The 23,175-nt window shown below is 34.7% G+C and overlaps 1 protein-coding gene across 1 annotated transcript in view; it reads left to right on the forward strand.

Annotated features, from left to right (window-relative positions):
* Positions 1-23,175, forward strand: part of LOC106478854 (transmembrane and TPR repeat-containing protein CG4050-like) — a 97,083-nt gene that overhangs the window by 34,913 nt on the left and 38,995 nt on the right. Inside the window, exons 2-3 of the mRNA XM_022382537.1 lie at positions 4,892-5,089; positions 16,308-16,444. Coding sequence (XP_022238245.1) covers positions 4,892-5,089; positions 16,308-16,444 — 335 coding nt within the window. The remainder of the gene's footprint in view (positions 1-4,891; positions 5,090-16,307; positions 16,445-23,175) is intronic.

Below are 23,175 nucleotides of genomic sequence, written 5' to 3' on the forward strand. Positions count from 1 at the left end.
TTACAACCTCTAGTGTCTGACATCAGTTCGAGTAGCAGTGAACATCGGTTTGTTGAATGCTGTGTTATAGATGCTTGATCAGTCACGGCATAATTTACAGTCTCACTATTTCTAACTACAGCTTATAAGGTGTGTTACGAAGGTTATTACAATGCTAAATTATCAAATGTTTCGTTCTACGTGAAACAGGACGCAACCTCTCGCATAAGTATACAAACATTTACTTTCATTAAGTTGGACATTTCATATAAATGACATCGTTATAACATATAAACACTGTCTTCTATCTGAGACAGGCCCTTCAAAAGGTCAAAACATCGGTGATTTGTATATATCTTGGTTACCAGTGATTTTAATAATATTTTGAAGTATTATTCCTATAATACTTTTCTAAAGTAAAAGAGTAGTATGTAAAACTATGTTACGTTAATAACTGTACGCCAAAACATTGTCATAATGTAGGATTACAGAAAGGATGCGATGAGGTTAGATTAGGCTGACTACGTGTTTTCAATAGATGATATGAAGAACATGTTATGACATTAGAAGTACGCTTTTACCCCGTAAATCTCCTGTAACGCTGGAAAACAACTCTCCAGAGGTGCTTTGTTTGATCTTGTTCAACTTGATGTAAACGGCAAAGCATATACATAATATGTGGCAATGTATCTTAAAGAGACACCACTGGCTATAGGTAATCAAATAAGAGTGTGATAAAGAAAAAAAAAAAGACCATTTTTGGCGTACTACAATACAGAGCGCGTGATCAACCATGATGACTTACGTCATGACAATATGTTTTATTCGTCGATACAGTATTGTGTTTGTTATGTACTAGTTTCCGTGTAATATTAGCACTTGTTTGTAACCGTAGGAGCAGTTTTGAGTAACTTTTTTTTCATTATTATTATTTTTAAGATTCAAGTTCACTACTGTTGCTACATACACACACTCTGGAGTATAATTTGATTTTTTTATCCACATTTTGTAAAACTCCTTAGGTAGTGACATTTTCCATTAAAGATTAAGATTTGGTGACTGTAAAGTAAACTAAATTAATTCGGTTAAATATTGTTTGTTTGTTTTTTGGTAAAAGCCTAATTTCGTTAGTAATCTTGTATATTTTGCACAGGTTGTTTGTTGTCGAAGGAGATAAAAAAAAATTAGTTTGTTTTTTGAATTTCGCGGAAAGCTATCGAGAGTACGAGAGCTATCTGCGCTAACCGTCCCTAATTTAGCAGTGCTACTCTTTTACATTATAACGCCCCCACGGCTGAAAGGGCGAGCATGTTTGGTGTGACGGGGATTCGAACCCGCGCCCCTCAGATTGCGAGTCGAGCGCCCTAACCACCTGGCCATGCCGGGCCTAAGAGAGAGAGAGAGAGAGAAACATATATATAAGTGATAAGTATGTTTTATAATGTTATTGGTGGAAACTTTACGTGTTTCAAATTAAGTTCTGCAATTACATAAACACGTAAACAGTAAACATGTACTGAATAAACTAAATCTCTTAATACAAAACATTATCTAAATACAGGTGTGGAGATTAATCTCACTAATAATTTCTTTTTACGTGAGAGTACACATTATATTTGAACTGTGCGAAAGCTATATATAGAATACGTGTATGGCTTATTAGAAATATTATTCAAAGAAACCTTATATCCACGCTTCACATCAGGAGTTTAAGGTACGTTTATGATCAGTCTGAGAAACTGATGTACTTTGAAAATAGCACACAATCGGTATTTTCTTCACGTAATATTGTAGTAACAAATATGATACGTATACCAGTTGTGCATTGATGTTGTTTTTTTATTTATCTGTTTATCGACAGATCGAATGGACTAAATGAGAATGTTTACTCTAACACTGCTTCATTAAATATTGCTGTTGGAATACCATATCGTGTTACACCAATTAGAACAAAAGGAGCGTGTTAAACAAATCATATGCGAAATATTTCTTGTAATTATAGATCACAGTTTCTACAGAAAGCTTTTATGGATAATGTGATCATCTTGATTGTCTCTACTTTAAAACCCTCTTAATTGTTACTGTATCAAAAATGTGGTTTTTAAATGTACTTGCTGATTATTGCACGAGACTTCTTGCGTGGCAAATATGTCACTAGTTTAATGTCACCAGCTACAAAGTTGTCCGTTAATCAATCACCCCCTGCAGGAGATTGGTGTCTGGCACCGTATGAACAAATAGGTGGCGTAGCGTGTAGTTCGCCATAGGCATTTTATACGACGTAGATAAATCCTTCTAAAAATGACAACTGTGTGATATAGTGGAGGTCGTTTGGCTCCACTGGATCCCCCCATGGGGAGGATAGTGCCTTGATTGTCAGAAGACCAGTTATTGTCCGAAGGCTAGTTCAGATCGTACTTCTGTATTTGTCAATTTTACTGCCTTTCAGTCATTCAGATAGTTGATGACTATCTACCAAAATGAATCTCTTGAAAGAAAAAAGACAAATCAAAACTAACTTGTGTTAGACACGTGGCTGAGGACTCTCTGTTGTATTATTGACAGGTCACAGCTATTAACTGTAAATATGATACTGACAGAGAGAAGTATATCATACAATCCGTGACACAACAACTCATTACATGTCTAATTGAAGTTCTATGCAACTGACAAACTACCGTATCATAAATTGTATTAGTTTTTTTATATTTAACAAAGTCATTGAAGGGTCACTTTTTTTTCGTGGTTAAAGACGTTAATTTGGGATTTACTGAGTTACGCAGATTTAAAACTATACCTGTCGCAGCTAATCTAGCTGCATTATGATAACGGCTGATGTATTTAAAACAAACCTTAGTGGATTTAACAAGTTTAAGTTTCGAAAATAATGGAATTTTCTGGTACTATCTTCATCAACAGCTGCAGCTGAGATTTTAAAGGTCTGGTCTTGTATTTTTTAAAACTGTTTTTGAGTGCTTTGTTAGTTTGGGTGAAAAATTAAATAAGAAACATCATGCAATGGATTTCCACACTTTCCCAGATTCCTTTACAAAGGTATCTTCACAGTTTGTGATATTAATACAAGGATGAATATATATTTATAGGCTTTAGTCCTTTCTTCTACCGCCGATGGTGTTCTATGTGATGGTTCTGGTTCTGGAATATTGCTCTGCAGTATACTTTTCCACTGCAGGAGTCTTATGCTTAGTACACCGTCCTTCTCGTCTTTAAACGTTTTACGAATTCCATAATTATTGAGTGAACGACGACTTTCGAACAATTTATTGGCAAAACATCAGTGGAAGATGTCTGCACGTGAATGGAATAAGCATAAATTATTGTTTGATTTTGCATCTAGCGGAAGAATTTGGAGCTGGATGCTTTGTCTTGATGGAGCTATACCTTACTGACATTCAATACATACAACGATGGAATTTCCTCTCGGTATACAATGGTGTCAAAACGTTAGATTGACATTATATTGAGCTCACTTTAATAGTTTTCTCGACTCTCCAAATGTTAAACTTACCATTATACCTGTAACTTGCAACCGCCATAACATTCCTCGGAAAAACATTGGCATCATACAGTGGAACTGTATCACGGAAAACGCTAATAAATTGCTTATACATTTTCAGACACTTAAGGATAAGTTTCGTCCAATGTGAAAACACGCTTCTATTTGTCACATTCTAGAAAGCATTAGCATAGCTTCCGATAGTTTAGCTTACGTTCGACTGTATGTATAATTTAGGATAAGCTAGTGAGCACGGCTTTTATAGATCTAAATTCGTGTGAATTATATTGTTTATAGTTTTAAGGTAGCTTCATGTTATAACTGAAATGGATCGTTGTGTCCTAGGATAACAAGCTATTTAACTTTCTTCGCTATTTCAGGTGCGCTACTTAGAGTTTGTCTTAGAGTAGTATCTTTTCTTCACGCCTTGCCTTGATTTACTGATATTGTTCAACACTACTAAAATCCTCTTTTAACCTTCCAGAAAGGGTCAATTTTAGGGACCAACTGCATTTACAAATTAACATACTACAATTTAATTACAACAAGAGAGTTAGGGCTTCTATCCTTTGTAGTCGCAGGCCAGGAATGGCCAGGAACGAGGTGAATTGGATATAATATTGTAACGATACGTCATGAAAACTGTAAAGTCCAAAAGAAATCTTCAGTAGTTCAGATGTGTCATTTTTAAAAATTAATTTCTTCTTGAAAAACACAACAAACCGACGATAAGAACAGATTGTATTTTGACCATTGATGTTTATTGATAATTTACTATACATGCTGCAAGGATGTGGAAGTTTAGGTTTCGTAAAACAAGTATATTTACAGAATCTAAATCTAACTCAGAAACAGGGAATGGAAAATGTGGACTTTTAATAAACTTCTGCAAGAAAAGTAGCTGTTTAGTTTAGTTTTCCAATAACATTTTTTGTTGCAGATATATAACTTGACGCGTGCTCATTTGACCCATCGCCATATTTGAAATTTAAATTGCGCAATTATTGTGATCTGTTTTTATTAAGAAAAATTACATTAATTAAGTTCATCTATACTCCAGAAATATAATTAATGCATATTCAATGAATGTGAGGTTGCTCGAGAATTATGGTGGCAAATCGTTGTTGTTGTTTTTGAAAAATGTAAAATTCCAAAGGGAATTTTGTTAATTGCGTTATATTTTTTTTTCCTAAACCAGGTTATACTTCATTTCCATGAAAAGCGAGCTTTAATTATAAATATCGTAAATATATGGCCAGAAAAATCAAAAGAAACTCAGTTTTATTGAAAATAAGATGACAGATTTTGTTTTGCATAAATTTGTTAAAGAGTTTTTTTGTGATGCATCTTTACGCATTCTGATAATATTAGTTGTTGTTGTATTTGTGATTCCAGGGACATATGACAAATCAAGTGAGACCTAGCTATTACGTCGTTGTAGGAACAATGGCGTTTGTGTGCTATCTAAACTCTTTGAGTTGTGGTTTCGTTTTTGATGACATGTCAGCTGTGAGAGACAATCGGGATCTAAAGCCGGAAACACCGCTTCTTAGTCTCTTCTGGAATGATTTTTGGGGAACTCCTATTCATAAAGTACGTAATTTTTTATTACTCTAGTAATAGGTTTCTAATTTTATATTCAATTATTTCACATTCTTTAGCTTATGTTGCTGTTGTTGTTTTGTTATTCAGAAAACTGCTGTCGAATACGTTTTTCTTCATTAATATCCATTATATATATTTTTTTACTTTTGGCACAACAGGTTGTAGTTTCATGGTTCTCCCTATAGCTTCTAACTTCATATCTAATAAAGTGGATCACAGCATACACAAAAGTGCTGATACAAAATTTTGCTATAAAACATTACTATATATTTTTTTTGTATACTGGTAACGTGGTGCTTTTAAAATAGAATTTCGAATTAATCTGGCTCTATAAGTTATAAAACAACTTAAAGTTTCTACCGTTTCTCATTATTCAGTATTATTATCTAAAGTTCTAATATCTCAATTATAAGTCTAAGCATCTGTTTTGTAATGTATTTAATTAAACTTTATTGTCTGTTGTAAGAGCCTTGAAATAGTTTTGTTCATTTAACACGTACCTATAGAGTTAATATCAATATCTGTCACCAAGTACTGGGTGGAAACATTTAAACGAATAGAATGTGTTTTCGTTTAGATAACTTGTAGAAACATTTGCTCAGTCTGACGATTTATGGAGACAATATTTTCATTATCTTTAAATTCGCATAGCACATTTAAATGTATCAACACATAACAACAAACGTGAAAGCCTGTCGGAAAATTTCAAACTTTTCTCATACTAAACTCTAAAAACAATTTAAAAGATAAGTCATTCACAGTTTCTCGTATCTCTGAAAGGATGCACTTGCTCAGCTTTACCTCTCATCCTCAGTACTTCTAGAAAATATTTCGTTAGTCTCAATTTTACCAATTTTTCAAGCTTGTAAATTTCGAAATAAAAAGTGTTCACAGTCATATTGTGTGTAAGATTATATTCAACGTTTTGGGAGTCCTGGGTTTTCTGTTAGAATCCGTTTATCAATACTATTGTCATTCTATATTTGTACATTCATAATTTTCTACCTACTGCCCGTTTGAAAAATCAAAATGCCTCTATATTCTATTAATTTCGTTTATCAATTAAAGTGTTCTGTAGCGAAGTTATTACAATAAAAATTATATTCTCTGCATTGTGAAATAAATAGACATGTATTTAAAAAAATAACAACTCGAACTTAACATCATGCTATCAAAAGAGGACACATTAACTGAGGATATTTAAAGCTTTAGCAGCGGTTATATGATGTTTCTCCATGATTTGACCATAGCTTCATTCCTTGTCAAATTTTAATGTTGAAATAGAAACTTTCTTAACAGTATGAGACAAAAAATTCAAATCTGAAAATGCATGAAAACTTTTATAACCTACGTAAAGAGAAATAATTATGCTTGAACGTTTTTACCTAAGAAACTTTATCAAGATACATGAACTTAGCAAGATTATTTTCTCTTTGAAGTAGCTTTAGATGTATTTGTACTTTCAGATCTTATAACGCTGTAACTGCATTTGTTTACTATGTTTATTACTTTGAGTAATAAGTTTGAATTGTTTATTACCATCTAATAATACCCATCTAATATACGTAGTTTTCTTTGAGAACTTTTAGTAAAAAGTAATAAACCTCTGGTAATAAATATAAAAGTTTTCGAATGTAAAGGACAGTGTAACGATTTTAGAATAGTATTGTAAATGGCTGTTAAGGTTAACGTTGTAGTTGGCAATTTTTACACGGTATAATTTGTTTTCGCAATATAACAGAATTACATATTATGTAACGCTAATTCTTGGACATAATTCTTAATTGAATATAGTTTGTCCTTACACTCGGCCAGGTCTGGTTTGAGTTAACGTGTCGAAATATGAATTTGTGGGTCCAATATGTGGGTCGTTACTGCAATATGTACTATGCATTTTAGGGTTTTGGATGCGTTGTAAGAGTAGCGGTCAAATACCACTTTTCTGTTCAAGTAGCCTTAGAGTGGTCTGTGGATGCTGTTGACTAGCTGCCTTGTCTGTAGTATATAAGCTCAAAATTAGAGACGCCTAGCGCAGATATCATTTGTGGAGCTTCGAGCGAATATCAGAAATACACTTTTATACACACTCCATATGTTCGATTTGTGTTGTTTGTTAAATTTGTTGTTGCTTTTATGTAGATATTTTAAACTTTCTCCAATTAGCCTGACATTTTAAGATCCAAAACAACACTGAATATAAATTACTTGTACCAATAGCAGTTCCAAAAGTACATTAACTTGTGAGTAATCTGAGACCCTGTGGACTTGGATACACAGGCACAAAACCAAATACTCTAGAATGTAATACAAAGAAAGAAATTCGGTTAGAAAATCTATGAAAGCCCATATCAAACGTGACGCAAGAGATTTGAATTGTTAATAAAGGATTTGGGCATTGTGTACAGGAGAAAAATTTGAATAATACATAAAACATACGCCAGGTGTCATTGGGAGCCTAGTTATCAATAACTCGCAAAGAGAAGAGATTGAAATGGAGTTGGAAAACCTGAGTTTGGAAGACGTACTTCAAAGTATAGGTAATTAAAACGTAGGTAATGTATGTATAACCGATTCAAACAAAGATCCATAAAACTGGAGAAAATTTCAATAAAAAAATTGCGAAATAATGTATGAAACAAAATCTTAAAACGTAAGATTCTATATAAATGAGAAAGAAGATCGTTTCATTCTTTTATAGATTATGTTTTCAAATATATTATTTTACGTATTCTTGTATTTCATATCTTTCTCAACGTTCACTATGTTGTATAGAAAATCGTAGTGATTTAAATTTCTTTAATAGTCTTATGTTTAAATATAATATTGCGTGTACTGGGATATTTTTTGGCATGACACGAAGGACCATCCATTAAAACTTTAGATAAACTTTTCTCCAGTATAAAATTTTTCGAAGATTCAGCTGTAAACAAGTTTACTTGTAACTGAAAAGAAATAAGAAAACATTACTGAAATCCCCACATAAGATATTTTTATTTAGAATGAAAGGTTTCTCTTTCCATGTAAATTTGTTTAAAATCCGTGATGTTTAAAATGATTAAGTAAGCAGTGAATAACAGAATAACGTACACCTGAAACACATTTGTGAATCTACCTAATTTTCTCTTTTGGTACTTTCTTTGTTTATCTTTTACATTCCTTATTATTTACTTTAATATTGACTGTTATTATTTTTTCATGTTATTTATAGGGTGTTTGCTCATCTTTTCATATCATATTCCTTTTGTGTATATTTCATTTTTTACAGTTGTTCTTTTAATTAATTTATTTATAAACTCACGTGATTGAACAATGTTATGACACCAATAGTATTTAAAAGTGTTTTTTAATTACAGACGTTTCGAACCGCCTTGTTTTAGACTTGATTGCTTTATAGCATTGCTTTGCTTTATAGACCAAGAGACAACTATTAAAATATAATAATAATAAAAGTCAACTATGTAGACCTGTTGCGTGGAATGTTTATTCAAGAGTATATTATAGCTGTTTTTTAGTCAAATGCTAAATATCAGTAGTATTTTCATTTGTACTTTTGCTCATCTTGGCTTGCCTATCCTTATTACATTCTACCTACCTCTAAGTGTCTTTTCTCATATTTGTAAGAGCCATATTAGGTTTAATTAAGCAAGAACTCGGATAGCTCTCCTTTGATATATTTTGTCATACTACACATTAATCTGTTATTGCACACGCGTACAGGAACACATCTTCACTTTGAAAAGAGCAAACATAAATGTATTTTTATCTGTGTCGGAGTTTATTTTGGGTAACTTAAACAATAATTTAACTTGGTTCGATCTGAATGAGAATTTATCTTGGCTAATTTGTGCAGCAATTTGTTTTTATACTTCAGAACGAAGATATAATTTGGTTCATCAGTGCATGAATTTGTCTTATCAGTGCAGTTGTGCGTCTTGCTCAGTTATGCAAGAACTTATCTTCGCTCCTCAGTGCAGGAGTGTGTGTGTGTGTGTGTGTTATGTTATACGTGCAGGAGACTCTCTTGGCTTAAATGATCAAAAGGTTATCTTGTCTTACGTATCTCAAAGAGTAAGCTAGCACTCTATAAGAAGGAATGCAATGAATAAAGTGGCCGCCACTATTGCAGTGAAACATAAACTCAGCTGAAGTCTCTACTCTAATAATCACGATAAGGCTGATATGAATAGTACTACCTTCTTCCCATAAGACTGCTAAAGTTGACTAGACAAAATAAATGTAGGGGCTGCACTCTAAATTTTGTGGCCATACATACTGTAATAATTAGGAAGTTAACCACCTTCAACAGTAAGCATTGTTCATAAAGAAATTAAGAATTCCATTTATTGTGGATAACAAAATACTTTGACCCATGACCTTTCAACTTCGGCCCATAAGACACTTCTACAGGCAATGACCGTCTATTAATTAATCACGTGAAACACTGTGGAAGGACATTAAGAGCTGCTGAGTGTTAAAAGCGGGTAACAGAAACCACCCTTACCCCACTACATTTTCCGCTACCTGTTCCTGACCATCCACAGTGTATACCATATTTTAAGTATATACATATTGACTTCTTAAAGCTTATACAAAACGTTTGGTGAGGTAATAATGAATGCTGTAATAATATGTTATGTGTGAAAGTTAGGATTTTTGTGTTATTTATCTTAGCTTCCATCCCACATTCTGGGCAGAGGACGGGTACCTCGGTTTGTTACCTATAAAACACAAAAACACCAATCGCATGCTATTAAAATCCACATAGCGCCAGTCCAAGTAACATAAGCTACTTGTACGTTTTTATGTATTTGTAATAATGCAAGTTCAACAACATAAGCTGGTGAATGTTGCCAAGAAAAAAGAATTCATAAACAAAATCACTAGCCGCCTATTGAGAATGCTATACACACTTATTACTATATGAGCAAACTGATTCTAAATTTATTCTCACTTAACTTACTTGGTTAAACTTTTTTGTAATATACCTAGATTATAGGAGTTTGGCGTGGTGCAGTAGCAAGCATTAACAGAGTGCAAGTCCGAGGATTCGTGGTTCACGACACGTTGTTGCGTAAACGCGTTTCGCAATTTTGGAACCGTGAGTGCGCTAAAACAGTTGACGATCAAATTCTATTGTTCGATCAAACTATAGTTAAAAACGAGTGCTATTGTCTACCTGCCTTCTTTCGAGTTTATTGGCTCGAAATTATTTGCAGATAGTCCTTGGTAGCTTAGCCTGAACTCCTGTAATAAAAACAAGAAACGTATAATTTGGTTGTTTAAAGTAAACATAAGGTATCCATAGCTTTATTCTAGGTGTCATGATTAGATGTTTACATGCACAGACAGGTACACCGTGTTAAATTAAGCGAAATCTTAATTTTCTTGCAGTGACAACTTAATTCATTTTTAACTCGGTACAATAAATTTCATAATTTATTTTTGTTACGAAATATTTCTTTCATTTCTTGAAAAATCTGTACAAAATGCGTGCCACTCTTAAGTTGTTTCTGTACTTTATATGCTTCCTTATATATATCAATACATCTCGTGTGTGGTTTATCACAACTGAAGCGGTATTTCAAGATGAAGATTGTTACGGGGATTTTCCGAAGTCTCCGTGATGCTATATTTTCTACTTGTCTTTACAAGTCTTGAGACTACAGCGTCCCTTAACGCTAGTTTCTGTAGCTCTACGATGGGATAAACACGTTCGAGATAAAACCAGAACCCAACAAGATTTTAATCTCTTGTATTGTGGAGAATTGTCATGAGATTATGTTGCTTGAAAGCTCTTTCTGTGATAGAATAATGCTGCTTTTCAACGTCGTTTTAAGTGGAAGTATTCACAAAGGGATATGTAGTAAGAATATACATGATTGGGTAAGAAATACTCTGATTTATTGCGATAGTCTGACAGGAAGTGGTTTGTTTTGTCAGCAAGACTAGTTACTCTTCCATACGGTCTTAAGTGATTTTATCATTTGGTTTGAAAAGCAGTGTACTTAATAAAGCTTTATGACCACGTGACTGAAATATTATTTGAATGATGTTCAAACGATTAACTAAGTTTATTTCGGCTTTCGATTAAAAGGTTTCGTCTTCAATGATCTTGGATTTATCGCTATGGCCAGACGTACTATGGGTCGCGTCTCGTTATCCACAAAAATACGTTTTGCACTTTGAGGCCGTGGTTGCGCTATAATGGTGACAACTAAAACCCATTTTTCTATCAGACAAGAGTAGTCAAGAGATGTTTAATGGCTGCCTTCCCTCTTGTCTGTCAGTTTAAAATTAGGAACGACTATGTGCAAATAGTTCTTTGTATAACTTTGCACAATTATTCTAAAACAAAAACATTAATTTAGGCATACGCACATGACCATCAAATGACAAGATAGTCCTTGGTAGCTGGTAGTGGTAATTCTTCATATGTTCAACGACAAACTCAACTTTTAACAAATAATAATTATCAATGCACTGTAGCTTACATTATACTTTTTTAAATGATGAAACTTGTAATAAAAAGCTAGAAGTGTGCTCTTTTAAAATTAGTTTGTTGTATTTACGCGCAAATCTATATATTGTTATATCTATCTGGGATCGAGTCCCGAATTTTAGTGTTAAAAACTCTCAAGCTTATTGCTAAGCCTTAGATAGTAATTTTGAAAACTCACATGCTCCAAAACTTGATTTGGAATTGCACAACATGCATGAAAGCAAACAACGGCGAAAAGAAAATTAACTTGACTTATCTCTATGCTCTAAGGTTCAAACAGATATATTCAGTTTCAGAAAGTTAATCTTATACATTAAAACTGCTCAAAATATAAAACTTGTTTTCCGTACCTTGTAGACTCAACTCTTCTTTCAAACGACTAAACTATAATACTTATCCACAAAAGATGCTTCTTCAATCCGAGGTTTCTATACTAACGTGTACAATGTAAAGACATCATCAGCATTTGATCGGGCGTCTGGCAATTCTTTCAGAGTCAACATTTCAGTGGCACGCTACACCAAATTATTAGTTTAAATGTTGTTGTCTTGGATGTTTGTTGAAACTTGTAAGTTAGTAATCGTTCTGAATAAAGGGTGCATAAACGATCTGGCTAAACTGGATTGTAAAAATTAAGCGTGTTTACCGTTTAAGTGTTTTTATTCGAGGTTTATTGATTAATGTACCACAGATAAGGAAATAACTTTAAAAACAAGACGCAGCGAAAAATAATTAACTCTATAAATCTAACGTTGAAGTGCAATTGTTCATTTAATGTCAAAATATTTAACAGAAGTTTGTTTGAGTGTTTTAGAACAAAGCTACATTTTGTCATCTGCTCTGTCTACCGCGGGGAATTGAACCCCGGATCTTAGTGTTGGAAGTCCGTAAACTTACCGCTGTCCCACCGGAGAACTTAACAGAAATTAAAGAAACAAGTAAAGATAAAAGCATTGTGTTCATCATGGGATTATCATTATCAAATGAAAAGTCTGTAAAATCTAAAATATTTTTATTCCAAGCTCACGGTTTTCTTTCTATGTATATATAATACAGATATAAAACAGGGGTCTAAATCATTGTTGGTATTAACATTATTCATAACTTTACAACAAGGATTAAGAGTATACTTGTGATACAACAGAGCTCTATTCTTTTGGAGGATCTAAGTAAAATAAAAAACATTGATTTTATATTCTCAGCAGTAGTGTCGATAAATGATATGGACACATAGTTGTATATATATTATTCATGCGTGTTTTATTTATGTAGATGATGGAGCATAACAACAGATATAGATGTAAAAAAGAATTAGAATTACTCATTGATCTTCTGACAACGAGAGTTAGTGATTTAAATCTGTGCGAAAATATGATTGCGAAAATACACTGTTCATCCCAAGCTGTAAATACACATAGTGTATATTCTCCACCTCACCCCACCCCAATAAATATAGGGTTCAGTACGGATGCTTATGATTCAATATTTGGCATGACATCCATTAGTCCTAGTAAATTTTGATTTTAAAACAAGTAGCAAAACGTGTTAGTCCTAAACTTACTGTTGATTACAATAGTACTGGTTAACAAATTTTTATTCTGTGTCTTACAAAAGATATTGTGAAGTTTGTTGCCTCTCCCAACTTGAATCCAAACACCCAAGTGATTTTTTTTTATCACGTCTAGATTCCTAGAAACCAAACTTTTGGGTAATCATGATTATATAGAAACAAAATTATAAACAAAGCAGCCTTTTGACAAACAATTTATTGATTATATTAAAACAAAGTTCAAATAAAGCAGTTTGGTGACTAAATTTGATTTTACAGTGTACAGTAAGGCACATACGTGTTGTGGGAGCGAGTTCGGTAAATATTACGAATTCAAAATAGAGCGTCTTTTTCTGAACACTTCATAGAAAACATTTCACTGTTTGACAAATGTATATAACATTTCATCAATGTTTTATTGGCTAGAATGTAAATTTTGTATGTGCATTAAGTTTGTTTGTTTGAATTTCGCGCAAAGCTACACGAGGGCTATCTACGCTAGCCGTCCCTAATTTAGCAGTGCAAGACTAGAGGGAAGGTAGCTAGTCCTCACCACCCACCGCCAACTCTTGGCCTACTCTTTTACCAACGAATAGTTGGATTGACCGTCACTTTATAACGCCCCCCACGGCTGAAAGGGCGAGCATGTTTGGTGTGACGGGAATTCGAGATTGCGTGTCGAGCGCCCTAATCACATGGCCATGCCGGGCCCGTGCATTAAGTACACTAAATAAGCAATTTATATTATAAACCCTGCAACTATGTATGTGTATATTTTGAAAACTGTACGTGATACAAAGAAACCAAATACATTTTCTTCAATGTCTTCTTATACATGCCAGCGCAGTATGTCCGCGGATTTACAACGCTAGAAACCGAGTTTCGATACCCTTGGTGGGCAGAGCACAGATAGCCCATTGTGTAGCTATGTGCTTACCTTCAAACAAACAAACAATTATTTTTTAAAACGGGTTTGATGGAACGATGTGATAGATCTTTGAAAATTTAAACATAACATAATGTTTAGGGACAACAAAGGACCTATTGGTCCATCTCGGCTGTCCCATCCTCTAAACTAAACTAAAACTTTTAAATAAATAAATTGAAAAAAAAATTTAAAGCCAGCCCTTACTTATCATTCATATAATTAGCAAGCTTTCTTTTAAGCTAACTTAAATTGACTGTCTCCGCAACATCCGAAGTCAACCCATTCCAGAGGTCAATCATACTGTTAGAAAAAAAAAACTATTTTACCTGAAGATGTCTCCTACCTTCCCAAAATTTATGTTTGCGTCACCTACTATCGCCGTTAAGTATGAAAAATGACGATACATCAACACTATCAATTCCCTTTACAATCCTAAACACCTCAATAAGATCTCCTCTTACTCTTCTTTTTTCAAGAGAAAACAATTTCAGAGATCTTAATATATCCTCATATGATAATCCCTCCATCCCAAGCACCATTCTAGTAACCCTCCTCTGAACCCTTTCAAACATTTCAATGCTCTTCCTAAGGTAAGGAGCCCAAAACTAAAACACAATACCCCAAATGTGGGCTAACCAGTAACCTATACAACGAAATTATAACTTCTTTAGACTTGTATTCACTGTATTTCTGTAGATATTTGCCCTTCCACTAGCAACAGCACATTGATTGGATGGCTTAAGAGACAGATCAACCATTACATCAAAATCACTTTCTTTCATCACACTGCTAAAGTTATTCCTATCCAAATTATACTTATAATTAAAATTATGATAACCCACATGCATTACTGTGCATTTATTATATTAAAACTCATCTGCCATTTATTTGCCCAACACACCCACATATCTAATCCTTAACTTCCTTCAAAACCCTTGGGAAATATTATCTAGCCCAGGAGCCTTATCCTTGTTTAAACTTCCCAAATTTTCTTCACAAGCTCAGAATTAATGCAATCATTTTGTTCGATCTCGTTTCCATCTATCAACTGTTCAAGATGTGGAATACTGCTTAAATTTTCATTAGTAAAAACTGAAGAAAACAGAATTTAATAACCCAAACAAACCTTCCTTTATCATCCCTCAAGGGTCTTACCCCTATCCTAACATTTTGTTTACCTTTAATGTATTTAAATAAATTCTTACTGTTAATTATTATATTTTCAGCCAACTTTTTTGACGTCCTAATTTCCTGTTTGACTAATTTCCTTGATATCCTATGATCTTCTAAATCTCCTGTCGTACCAGTCAATTTAAAGTTCTTAAATTTGTGATGCTTTTCTTTAGTTTTATCTTTTATACCCTTTGTGATCCAATCTGAATTTGTACTTGTAGCCATCCTTTTCTTTCTTTAAGGAATACGTTTATCTTGACTATTTAAAAAATTTTCCATATTTGATCATTCTCTCCAAATAGCTGGTCTTCCAGTGTTTTTTTCTTTATCTGATTCTGCTGACGGTGTGCCATCTATTGGAATTATTTGTAATTAAGGTTTATTGTCACTAGCTTTTCTTATTTCCAAAATATATCTTTATCCAGAAAAAGAAAAGAAAAATAACATAAACATATTGTGCACAATAGTGTTTTTGATCAAATGTGCGTTGCTTTTGACTAACCAAGGATTACTAATGAGACTAGTTCTCAATTTAGTCTAAACAAAGGATTGAGTAGTAAGTTAAGATAACCTAATACTTTTCTGTTTATTTGACAAGCAGTTGATATCAACAAACATAAATAAAGTATTTTTTCAGACCTTTAGGCATGTGTTTATTTTATAAGTGATAAATATGTTTAACATTTGTTTCTTAGGTATGCATTTTACTATTATAAAATTTAATGAGTGTAAGCGTTGAGAATTTACAGAAATTATTGCCATCAGTGAGTTTTTTTATTTCAAGTGTATCAACCTGTAGAAAATATAGTACTAGTTTGCACTATTTTCTTTATATTCTACCTGAGCTAAATATCCAATATTTAAACAAGCTGTTGTAGAAATCAGAATGTATTATCGAAACCTGTTGTTTTCTATTTCACCATAACCCAGCCACAGTTAAAGTTTGCAGACGATGTGTGTACTATTAATGCTTTTTTGTAACATAGGTATTGTTTTTAATTTATTCAAATTCAGATTTTATACGCAATGTTAATAGATCTTTTTCCTTAACCCATAGGAACATAGCCACAAGTCCTACAGACCTCTGTGTGTCCTAACATTTAGGCTTAACTATATGTTAAGTGAATTGGAACCTATGAGTTACCATTTAGTAAATGTCATTCTACATATTTCTGTCTGTTTTCTTTATCTTAGGTAAGTTTATGAATAGTATATCTAGTTTTCGTATATGGTAGTTTAATTACTTGTAAGATTCGTATGTAAATACTGTGATTTCTTTTTAAGAGTAATCAAATTTCCAAAACTATTTATGCAGTCACTTGTACTTTACTGTAGTTTACAAAATTACATTCAGATGTCTATTTTAAATAAATCCACATATGTATTTTGTACTGAGGACCTTCTCATTTGTGATATCGCTTATAGAAAATACACATATTGTGAATGAAATAATAACAGTTTGTAAATATGAGAAAATATGTTTCTTACAAATGTAGTTTCTCGTCATTACCACCATTTTTATGGTGAGTTTTTGGAAAGACATCTGAAAAGATTAAAATGATAATTTAGTCGTTATACATATGTTTGTAGTTTGATTTTCGTTTATTGTTACACTTATAAATTAAACATGTGTCTATATTTGCTCAGTTTATACCTGTGCATACATTGTCATTTTGTTATATTTCATAACAAAAATAAAACAAATATTGTTGGTTTTGACAAAAGCATGGTTGTAAACTAAAAGTAACAAAATTTAAATTAATTTTATTCTAACATTAAATAGATGTACTCTGTGTGACAAAACATTACCTTGGCTTTTATATATATTTACTCTGTGTGACGGAATATTACTATGGTTATAAATATATTTGCTCTGTGTGACTGAACATTACTTTGGCTGTAAATATATTTGCTCTCTGTGACTAAACATTACTTTGGTTGTAAATATATTTGCTCTCTGTGACTAAACATTACTTTGGTTGTAAATATATTTGCTTTCTGTGACTGAGCGTTACTCTGGCTGTAAATATATATTTTCTGTCTGTCACTGATGATATTTTGGCTATAAATATATATATATGCTGCTTGTTACTGAATAATGATCTCTACCTATAAGTATACTTGCTTATTTTGACTGAGTGTTACTCAAGCTGTGAATATAGCTGCTGACTGTAACTGTCAGAAATTAAGTTATGTTCGCCAGTTGTCAATTAAGGGCTTTTACTTGTACTTCTTAATAGTATAAATATATACTGTGTTATTGTTGTTAGGCTTAGGATTCTTGTACAGAAGGTATCTATGACTTGTCGATAAATTCAACGATAAATGAAGAGCACGCACTCTACTTGTTTTCAAAATGATATATATATACACGAACTGGTTAAACGCATGTACAACAAATTCTTTACACTATAGAGATCATACGTATATCATAAACACTATATGGTTCTCTTCTCTTGTCAAAAGTTCACTTAGGTTTACTCAATTACTTTAGAATTTCAGTTGACAAGCCGAACTACCTTTCCCTATTTCTATCGCACTAGTATTCTGTGTATCATTCACTTAAAATTGGGGCGGGAGTTACCGTAATCGTATACTGCTCTTCCAGTAATTGTTTGGACTTCTTTCTTCAAAATATCTTCTGTTCCTTTTGTCAAAGTGCTCTCAGGCTGATTCATTTACTTTAGAACAATACTTTGATGGAATAAATTATTCTTCTTATCTCCTTTTCTACTGTTAGTCTTACTCTAGAGTTTGACTGTTTGATTTTATTCTTTGCTGGCGTCCCTTCACCAAGGATCAATGGGTCATACGGGTTTTGTCAGAAGGATTCGTTTTCCAGTTTCTTTACCCTCCTCCTCTCTCTCCTTTCCCCATTTCCTTTCCTCTTCCTCCAGATCCCGTGGCGTGCCAGCATCTGTCAACGGCGGTTCAAAAATTGCTTTTGCAGCAGGCTATCGAACCAGTCAGCCACCCTTCTGGGTTTTTTATTCCTGTCTTTTCATGGTCCCCAAGAAAACTGGGGATCGACGGCTGGTTATCGATTTATCTTACCTCAACCACTTCATTGCACTTCTGAAGTTTACCATTGAGTCTTTTCTCACACTGAAATGGGCGTTTTCGCCAGGAATGTGAATGATGAAAATGGCTGTCTCCAAAGCTTACTTTCTCATCCCGACTGCCCAGCAGTCTCGACCTTATCTTTGATTTGTCCATCTCGGTGTGGTTTACCAATTTCGAGCCCCTACTTTCTGACTCGCATTGGCTCCTTATGTGTTTTGTCCCATCATCCAAGTGTTTGCTCGTCATCTTCATGCTCTGGGGGTGCAATTTCATTATTGCATGAATGAATGGCTCCTTCTGGCTCATTCCAAACAGGAATAAATCACTCATACCCACCAACTCCTTTCTGTGGCAGCTTTAGTGGGCTGGTTGATCAAACTTGAGAAGCCATTCCTTTGACCTACACAATACTTGGTTCATCTAGGGGTCTTTTTCGACACCAATATCAGTCATGCCATGTCTTCTCCTTTACTTTTAGTTCACCGAGCCCTCTCAACTTGGTCACTTACTGCTTGTGGGGTTCTATCACTTTTGGGAATGTGGTCCTCCATGACTGCACTTATCCCTTTGGTTGAGCACAAATGAGACACCTGCAATGGGCACTTCATGAGAGATGGAACCTTACTCGAGATGTTCTTTCCACCATCATCTCCATTCCTCCTTCCCTGTGTAATGATCTGCACTGGTGGCTGAACAAAGTTCTTATGTTGATGGGCATACCACTTCCCACCCCCATCTGGATCTACATTTGTTCACAGATGCATCCCTTCAAGGTTGGGGGCATGTATCAATCACTAGGAAGCCCTATCCCATACCTTCCGTTTTTTCAGATACCATAATGTTTTTCTTTCTCCTGGTCTTAATGGGCTCATGCATTCCTCCAGGAATTGATGGCTGCCGAGATGTCCTGCTCTTTTGGATTGGGACATGTGGTTCTCCATGCCCTGACTTTACCTTTGTTTGAACCACTTTCCTCGTGCTCCTTGTTTCATCTGTTCCTTAGAACTCATTTCCTTCTTCTGTTGGCCTGTGGATGTCCCATACCTTCCATTTTTCCAGATATCATAAGGTTTTCTCTTCTCCTGGTCTTACTGGGCTCATGCATTCGTTCAGGATTCGACAGCTGCTAAGATGTCTTGCCCTTCCAGATTGGGACATTAATGTGGCCTTCCATGCCCTCACTTTACCTCCATTTGAACCACTTTCCTCGTGCTCTTTGTTTCATCTGTCCCATAAAACTTATTTCCTTCTTCCATTGGTCTGTGGTTGTTGATGGTCAGATCTGTTTCCAATAGACTTATCACATACCCTTTATCACTCTACCTATCTTCTCCTTTATCCTGATCTTTCCTTTCTCCCTAAAACCTCGACAGCTTGGAAGGGTTGTAAATCCTTTTCTCCTATTTCCCTGCTTTTTATATCCCATCTTTACCCTCATCCAGATCCGGATAGAATTCTGTGTCTGGTCGGGGCCATTTGTTATTATACCGCCCATATTGCATCTTTTTGTGGTATGCACAACCATCTATTCATCTCATGGCAATCCTCCTCCCTTTGTGATCTTTTCCTTTCTACTCTTATTTATTGGGTCTACCTTTTGATTTGTTTTGCCTATTCTTCCCTGTCTTCTTCCTCCCATATCTTGTTCCATGCTTCCTCCCATCAACTTTTCCTTCGCTTCTCGTCTTCATTGTCCAATGGAGGAGATTCTCTAATCTGGCATGTGGACTACTCCCAGTAGGTTCATTTCCCACTGTCTTCATTGTATCGTGCTTTCATCTGCATCTAGGTTTTGTCTACCACCTGTGGCTGTTCTCCAGACTTCAGTGCGACTTTGACTAGTACGTTTTCTCCATTTTCGTTTTTTTCAGTGGCCTTTTCTCTCTCTTTTTATCATGGATCCCACTCTGTGGCAAGTGGTGCCCGTCCAGGTATTTGTAACTCTAAATCTGCACTGTCCACCATGTTAACTCGCACTTTCTAGTCCATGGCTATGCACAGTCACCATAGGGATGGGGTGTTCCACAAGATCACTTGTAGGTGACTAACCTCGTGATGTCATTGCTTCATAAACATGCCCATCACAAACCATACCACTCATGGACTACATGGGTAAAGCAAAAGGGGATTGCTACCCATCCCTGCCATGCATCGCGTGAATAACTAGGTATGGTCTGCTTTTAAAAATTGGGTTTTTTGGTCACCCATTACCCTGTCATTGCATAGTCACCCTCCTTTCTTCAAGTGGAGTATGGAAGTCCTTGCCACTTTCAGTTCCAAGCTGTTAGGGTGGTGGACCATGAAGGTACCCTCCTGAATGAGTTCCCCAGACCATTCATTTGAGAGTATAGCAGTGGTGTTCTGCTGGTATAGATATGATGTGGTCTCCAGAGAAGTTGAGCTGTCACCTTGCTGGTTGACATGGCCTCCTGATCATGTTAAACACCAACACTGGAGTTTAGCCATCTCCTTTTAGGATGATGTGGCCACCCACTACCATTTACACATCCAATGGAGTTGAGCCATCGCCTTCTAGTTGATGTGGCCTCCTACTCACATTTACACAACTAATGGAGTGGAGCCGTCACTTTCTGGTTGAAGTGTCCTCCTTATCTCTATTACACTTGTAAGAATTGAGCTGTCGCCTTTTAGGTTGATGTGGCCTCCTGCTACTATTTACAAAACCAGGGGAGTAAAGCCATCACTTGTGAGATGATGTTGCCTCCCACTTCCTTTTACACATCAATTGTAGTTGAGCCATCCCCTTATGGGATGGCATGGCCTCCTGATACACTTCACTTTCACACTGGAGTTTAGCCATTGCACTTGCAGTTCACCCTTCGATTGGGTGCCCTCATCCTACCTTCACGTGGATGTTGATTCCCGGTTTTGAGATTTTGGATTAGAGTAAACCAATGAACATAATCTTCCCACAGAGGCAGGTTGTCTCTCTTCCTCCCTCAATTACTCCATCTGTATCTTTCATCACTGCATAGTTAGTGGGGTGGTTCTGGTGCTCTCCTGGACTATCCCTTGTTCTTCTTATGGGGATGTTATTGTCTTTGGATGATACTGGCCTGTACCATGGTTGGAGGAGTTGATTTCACTTGAAGTACATCTTGTCACCATGACATACCCAGATATCTGTGTTGGTCTTAAAACCCCGATTTTTGGTTTTGAAGTGAAGATAATATGATCCTCATCCTACTCCTGCGTGTATGTCAGTGCGGGGAAGTTTTGGATGTAGTTGACTTACCGAGTATGGTCTGACGTGCCCTAGCCACTCTACACCTTACATTTCTGCCCTTGTGCATGTCACACTGTCCACAAGGATGAAGAGTATACCTGGCTCAGAAGTAGTGTGGTTCCCCTCTGATCTTCGGATCTCCATCTCTTAGGTTCAGAAGTATCCTTCAGATGTTTTTGGGGTGCTTATTTTGTTCTCTTGCAACCAGCGGTCCTTCCTTTTCAATGTAGGATTCTAGCTAATCTTGTGAAAGGAGGTAAGTACCATATCGAAAGTTATAATTTTCCTGTACTGAAAATGTATTTCCGATAGGTACTTCCTTCCTCTCACACTTCTCACTTCAGTAGAGGGGTGTAGAGGGAGCCACATGCATCACGTGAGCATCTCAGGCTACTATTGGTTAAAAGAGGATGCATGATGATTTGCATGAGAGACATGTTGGAACATGATATTTCCAACAGAGGGGGTGCGCAAGGCTCGTGGCATGGTATGAAAAGTTTGCAGCACTGAACGAGAATAGCTAATCTTATGAAAGGAGGTAAGTACCTACCAGAAATACATTTTCAGTATAGGAAAATTATAAAATGTTACCCTGAATCAGTATTTTGAAAATGTTTTAAATACTCTTGTTATAATTCATATTCCTATAAAATGATGAAAACTTCCTCAAATAGGAAAATTTCTTACCATTTTCCTGATTATTTTTTGTCAGATTTACTACTGCTTGATTTATTACTGTGATACTATTTATGTGTGAAATGGGTTTTGAATAAAGAAACTAAAGATAAGGAAAACAAGTTATTTTCAAACATTTATCCCAGCATATTCTGACAACAAGAAATAGTTTGGAAGAAATGTGAAGTTCAGTATGTTGATATCTTATGCAACCTAAATGAATATGCAAATTTTAAGTATATACATTTTATATTTAACAGTTAGATTTTATTTACTCATAGGATGTAAATTACACTATTTTTGGTGAAATGAGAACTGAACCAACTGGTATGCAAGCCTTACAAGTAGGATATCCTCATAGTTTTGGATGATGTGAAATTAACATTGAAAACAGAAGAATATATAGATGTAGCATTTATATAAATGTTAACATGTTTGAAGTTTTTTGCTCTATAGTTTAAGGACTGAAAAATATTTCTATTTTTTTTATATTGAACACTTGAATGTCTTAGTAGATGCAAGGTCACAACTGTTTCATCACCATTATAGCAATCTACAATATATAAAATGTTTATTAGTTTCAATAGATCTTATTGGTTATAATGTTTAAAATAACTTGAATATTTTTCAAATTTTATTATATACACATGAAAGAAAATATTTAGCACTGTTATGCAAAATATGGTTTCAAACTAATTAATACTCCTAAATTGCACTGAACCTTAATGATATTACATCTAAAAAATATTGTTAACAGCATTGTAAACCAACTAACACTCCACTGGACCCTGATTATTATGCATTTTAGTTTTCTGGTATACTGTTTTATCACAGTATTTTTACTCTGTTTATTATACAGGACTGTGTTCATTAATTTATATGGTACTGTTGCGTCAGCGAGGTCACGTGACTAGTATCACGCCACCTATTTCTAGAAATA

Source organism: Limulus polyphemus, unplaced genomic scaffold (assembly GCF_000517525.1).
Source record: "Limulus polyphemus unplaced genomic scaffold, Limulus_polyphemus-2.1.2 Scaffold255, whole genome shotgun sequence".
NCBI lineage: Eukaryota > Metazoa > Arthropoda > Merostomata > Xiphosura > Limulidae > Limulus > Limulus polyphemus.